Source organism: Camellia sinensis, chromosome 13 (genome assembly GCF_055761805.1).
Source record: "Camellia sinensis isolate YWXY chromosome 13, ASM5576180v1, whole genome shotgun sequence".
Lineage (NCBI taxonomy): Eukaryota > Viridiplantae > Streptophyta > Magnoliopsida > Ericales > Theaceae > Camellia > Camellia sinensis.
Window position 1 is genome coordinate 129,492,737 of NC_138973.1, and position 6,000 is coordinate 129,498,736.

General features: G+C 36.7%; 1 protein-coding gene across 3 annotated transcripts in view; it reads right to left on the minus strand.

Annotated features, from left to right (window-relative positions):
• The window catches only part of LOC114271633 (uncharacterized), a 48,118-nt gene extending 42,444 nt beyond the window's left edge, over nt 1-5,674 (minus strand). For 2 of the 3 annotated variants that reach the window (XM_028213243.2, XM_028213242.2), the window contains exons 1-4: nt 5,428-5,674; nt 5,040-5,213; nt 4,893-4,944; nt 4,671-4,778 (exon numbers count right to left, since the gene is read on the minus strand). In XM_028213243.2, coding sequence (XP_028069044.1) covers nt 4,671-4,778; nt 4,893-4,944; nt 5,040-5,213; nt 5,428-5,490 — 397 coding nt within the window. In that variant the 5' untranslated portion in view covers nt 5,491-5,674. Of the gene's footprint in view, nt 1-4,670; nt 4,779-4,892; nt 4,945-5,039; nt 5,239-5,427 lie in introns of all 3 variants that reach the window. The other variant, XM_028213244.2, reaches the window with a different exon arrangement.
• Nucleotides 5,675-6,000: the final 326 nt, after the last annotated feature.

A 6,000-nucleotide genomic window follows, 5' to 3' on the forward strand; every position in this document is an offset into this window, starting at 1 on the left:
TTGGAATAAGAATATAGGGTTTTGAAGGGTTTGTATTGGGTGATAAAGGGGTAAGATGAGCATAAAAAATGAGATTGTGGCACTGTTTTAGGGGCTGTTATGAGGCTGTGCACAATGATTCCTGAAAAGTGTTTTGGGCTGTTGAAAGTGCAGAAAATAAAGAGGAAAAGAAGGAGAAGAACATAGGTCTAAGAATCATCACTTCTACAAAATCCCTTTGATTGCATCACACAATCTATAAAGAAGCTTCAAAAGTTCTGAAAATTCTCTAAAATATCAACTCTATTAAATTATAAGCATTGCATGACTTTATATAAGATTATGAGATTTCTTAAATCAACTAAAACTAAAAAATGAAACTATTAAAATATCTTTAACTTCCAAAATCAACTTAAGACCAAATAAGAAACATAAATGAAACCCAATTAAATAATTTAAACCACAAGACGACCCCTTCAACCCATACCCAAAAATTCTGCAAATTACCAAAATACCCCTAACCCTAAAAATCCTAGAAAATATAAAAATAATCATAAAATAAGACTCTAATAGTACTAGAAAATGATTAAATATGGTTAATATCGTTTTCTTTTTAAAATCATGCCAAGTTTCAAATATTGCCACTAGTTTAAATTTACTCTTTCTTCAGTTTATTATACTATGCATCAAACCAAGCCTTAAGTCCCATCAAATGGACTCAATTATATGAATCCTTCTTCTTCACGCAGGCCTATCAAAGGCCATTTCGTTAGTCAAATTAAGTAAATCCATATTTCTATTTATAACGCTAACCAACGTTAATCTAGGCTTACCCCGTCCCCTAACACTCCCATCTACCGTTACAGTATCGCATCTCTTCACTACTGCCTCTGTTGGTCTCCGTTGAATGTGATCAAACCATCTAAATCGATTCTCTTTCAACTTATCTTCTATCGGTGCTACTCCTACCCATTCCCGAATATACTCATTCCTAATTCTATCTTATCTAGTCTTGCCACACATCCATCTTAGCATCCTCATCTCAGTCACACTCATCTTATCTACATGTTGTTTCTTGGTTGACTAACACTCCGTCCCATATAACATCACTGGTCGAATAGTTGTTCTATAGAACTTACCTTTTAGTCTAGTGGGTATTCATTTATCACACGATACCCTAACGCACTTCTCCACTTACACCATCTCGCCTTAATCTTGTGGGCCACATCCGCATCAATCTCCTCTATTGTTGTGATAATCGACCATAAAAAACGAAAATGTTCACTCTTAAGCAATTCTTGGTTCTCAATCTTCACTTCTCTTTTACTTTCATTGTTACTGTTACTAAATTTACACTCCATATACTCTGTCTTAGTTCTGCTTATCCAGAATCCTTTAGATTCAAGAGTTTTTCTCCAAATCTCCAACTTTGTGTTAAATCCTTCTCTAGTCTCATCAACTAGTACAATATCGTCTGCAAAAAGCATACACCATGAAACGTCATCCTGAATATTTCTCATCAACTCATCCATAACTAAGGCAAAAAGATAAGGACTTAGGCCTCATTTGGGAACAGGCTTTTTTAGTAACTTTTTGACTTTTTGGCTAAAATGTGATGTAAAAAAAACTAGTATGTTTGAGATGACTTTTTAGCTTTTTACGAAAGGATGTGTAAAAAGTAGAGAGAAAACGGAATCTTTGATTTTTTGGTATGGATTGTTGGCTTTTTAGTTTTTTTAGTAACTTTTTGGCTTTTGGGCTAAAAAAGTCACTTGCCAAACGAGGCCTTAATGTAGATCCTTGGTGTAACCCTACAGTGATAGGAAATTCATTTGTCTATCCAACAACCGATCCAATAGTGGTCGCAACCCCTTCATACATGTCTCTAATCACATCAATGTAACCTTGTATTATCCCTTTCTTCTCTAACACCCACCATATTATATCTCGGGGCACTCTATCATATGCTTTCTCAAGGTCGATAAACACCATATGAATATCTCTTTTCTTTTCTCTATACTTTTCTATTACTCTCCTCAAAAGATAAATCGCTTCCATTGTTGACCTGCCAGGCATAAACCCAAACTAATTCTCTAACACCTCTATTATATCTTGCAATTGGCATTCCATCACCCTCTCCTACACTTTCATTATATGACACATTAGCTTGATTTCTCTATAGTTGTTGCAATTCTGGACATCTCCTTTATTCTTATAGATTGGCACTAAAATACTCTTCCTCCACTCATCTGGCATGCTCCTAGTCAATAAAATTTTGCTAAACAACCTAGTCAACCAAGCAACCTCATTTTTACCCAAACAATTCCAAGCTTCAATAGGGATATCATCGGGTCCTAAAACCTTATTTGATTTCATCTTCTTAAGTGCAATCTCTACTTCAAAATTCCTAATCCAGCGATAGAACCTATAGTCTTGGTTTATTGTATTATTGGCTATTTCTTCCCTTATTGTCGTACCTCTTTGTTCCCCATTTAATAGTTTTTCAAAATAGTTCTTCCATCTTTCCTTAATATCTTTATCATTCACTAATACATTAGAATCCTCACTCTTGATGCACTTAACTTGATTAAAATCTTTTGTTTTCCTCTCACGTATCTTAGCAAGTTTGTATACCCTCTTCTCTCCCTCCTTACTATCTAGTTTAGTGTATAGGTCATCATAAGCTTTCAACTTAGCCTCTCTCACTACTTTTTTGACCTCCTTATTAGCTAATCTATAGTTGTTAAGGTTTTCCGCAGTTCTTTCATTTTGCAACTTTTTAAAGCACTCTTTTTTTGCCTTAACTACCGCTTGAATCTCTTCCCTGTACCACCAAGTTTCCCTAGAGATGGGTCCTGTCCCTTTCGACTCTTCAAGCACTTCCCTCGAGATTCTCCTCATACAATTGGCCACCGCGTTCCACATAATGTTAGCATCATCTTCCAAATCCCAAGTACCTTCCTTATCCATTTTGTTATTAAATATTTCTAGTTTATCCCCTTTTAGGTCCTACCATCTCGTCCTACGATGCCCACCATCCTTTCTAATTTGGAATTGGCCTCTAAAACATAAATCTAGTACGAGGCCAGACTCTCTCGAGGAATCACCTTACAATCATTGCATTTTAGGCGGTCCACTTTTCTCACTAAGAAGTAATCTAATTGGCTCTTAACTGACCCACTCTTAAAGGTTATCAAATGCTCCTCCCTCTTCTTATACATAGTATTGGCCACCACCAGGTCAGAAGCCAATGCAAAATCTAAGATACTCTCTCCAGCCTCATTTTTGTCACCAAAACCGTATCCACCATGCATCCTTTCATAGCCTAGTTTATCTATGCCTACGTGGCCATTAAAATCTTCACCTATAACCAGGTTCTCTCCTATGGGTATCTCCTATAAGATCTCATCAATTTGCTCCCAAAAATCCCTCTTAGTCTGATCATCTAATCCTACTTGAGGGGCGTATGCACTAATAACATTCACTATATTCCCTCCAATAATTAGTTTAACTAACATAATCATATCTCCTTTCCCAATGACCGTTACTACATTCTATACAAGATCCTTGGCAAATATAAATCTTACCCCATTCCTGCGTCTATCCTTACCACTATAATACAGTTTAAAATCGATATCCTCAATTTCCCTAGCTTTCTCACCCGTTCACTTAGTTTTGTGTACGCAAGCTATACTAACTCTCCTCCTAATTATAACATTTACCAATTCTATTGTCTTACCAGTTAAGGTTCTTATATTCCAACTGGCTACCCTAAACTTGTAGTCTTGGACTAGCTTCTTTACCCGCACTCGTCCAGAAAAAAGCGGAAACCTTTGCCTATTTTTCACTACATCCAAGCGTCAATGCGGCGTCTCTTGCTCACTTTTCGAAACACCCGGAGGCATGCGCAACGCGTCACTTGAGAGGAATGACCTAGCATTTAAACGATTCAAAGTATGATTCATTGTTATAAGGGATCCACTGCATCAATTACTCAAAAATTGTTCTTTATAATCTGCATTCAAGTTTTGTCCGCTTTAAGAAATTCAGTTTATGACCCCCACAGACACAATATCAAAACAAACCCTATCCCCCATATGTTGGTACCTCCGACACATAAAAAGCTCCATCACTAACGTAGGGAACACCCAACAAGGATAGCTCTAGGCTCCAAAACTCCCTTGCCACCCCCACAACGAATAAGGAGGCAATCCACTAACTCTCCTACATCCTTGCACTTGAGATTATCAATGGTGAGTATTTTCTTCTTTGCAGCCAGCCACACAAAGGTATCCACCTAAGAAAGTAATTTTGCCTTCTAAAAGTGTTTCCACAAAAAAGTCTCGTTAACTTTACCAGCAAAAGATGTGAGTTGTTTTCAGACTAAGAACAACATTGGCATCTACTGAGTAAATACTGATGCGTAGTTAACCTTTAACATCTGCCCATCAATGCCTTCATCTGGAAACCTTGGAAAATCCACTACCAACAGAGCTGGAACGGTCTATTGAGAGCACAAAAAAGGTAAAACACAGTCCAATCCAAGACCAATGAATCATTTATTTGACCATATGCTTTTCAAACTGAAATCTTGAGATTTCACATGGAATGATAAACCAATTTAAAAATAAGAAATAAAAAATAAAAAATAAAATTAACTTGTTTATGAAGCAAACCATACATCGGCTTACCTGAAGACAAAACAACAATTATGTACTGCCACCCAAGTGTTGGAGTGTGCCGATGAATTGAGCTGACATCCATAAAAGATACTGCCCTGATCGTATATAGATTCCTATCTGCATGAGACCTCACACAACAACAAACTCAGCTAAGCTAACCATCAACCCCACATTCCTCTACATATATACACTCACACAGTTAGTCATTTAAAATCAGGATTTTAGACTAACCACTCTCGGACAACCTCGCATTTGAGCTTTGCCCTGAGTAGGGAATCCATGTCTGCCATAACAAAAACAACCAATTCAAAAACCATTTATGTATATATATATGAACACATATAACATCATAAATGCACACAACAAAAAGATTATTACCATAAACAGAGAAGGCCCTAGCTTAATTAACTTCAATCGCCCACTAATTCTCTCGGACCCATACTGAGTTGGATGAATTGTCACATTATCTTTCAGGTACACAATTTCCGCACCCTCCGGCTCACTTACCGAGCTCCGTTTACTGCTATTGCACCGAGACAAGGTCACCGAACCCTAAGACACATAGCACACAGAAAACCTAGATTGAATTCAGGAATTCCACATCAATGCCAATTACTCAACCCAATTTCACAACAGTTATCGAATTCAATTCACACACACACACACACACACATATATATACATGTACATAGATATAATTAGTATACATGTATAAGTATTTGGTGAAATTGAGATTGAAGTTGACGTGTGATTAGAGATTGCCTACTTGCTGTTGAGAGGCTGCGTAATCGGCGTCGTCGGACAAATCATGTATTTCTGTTTCTTGCATCGCTGGTGAATTGCAATGATGATGGAAGAAAGAGAGAGAGATGGTTTTCCTCGAGATGAAGGAAGGGTGGGCATTCCTGATGACTGGAATGCTATGCACCCCCAAACAAATTATCAAATTTTTTACTAAACTTTTTATATGGTGTGGAATTTACGCAAATCAAATGTCTGAGTCTCACATTCATGTGAGATTTCGTAAAAAATTTAGTAATTTGTTTGGGTCCCTAGCATAACTCTTAATATTTTTGCATTATGGACAACTTACTGATAAGTCCCAATGTAAAAAGTTCAAGACCCATCTAATTTTCAAACAAAATACTTACATTAATTAGTTTTATATATTTTTAATTGTTACTAAAAAATTCTATTTTTTTTTAAAAAAAAATTTAAAGACACTATTACTTCTTACTATCGTCGGACTTCCGTCAAACGGTCGCCAGAAGTTCACCGGAGTGTTAAGAACGTTAATGGAAGTCGCCGGAATGTTCAGAATATTCACTGGACGTTAAGA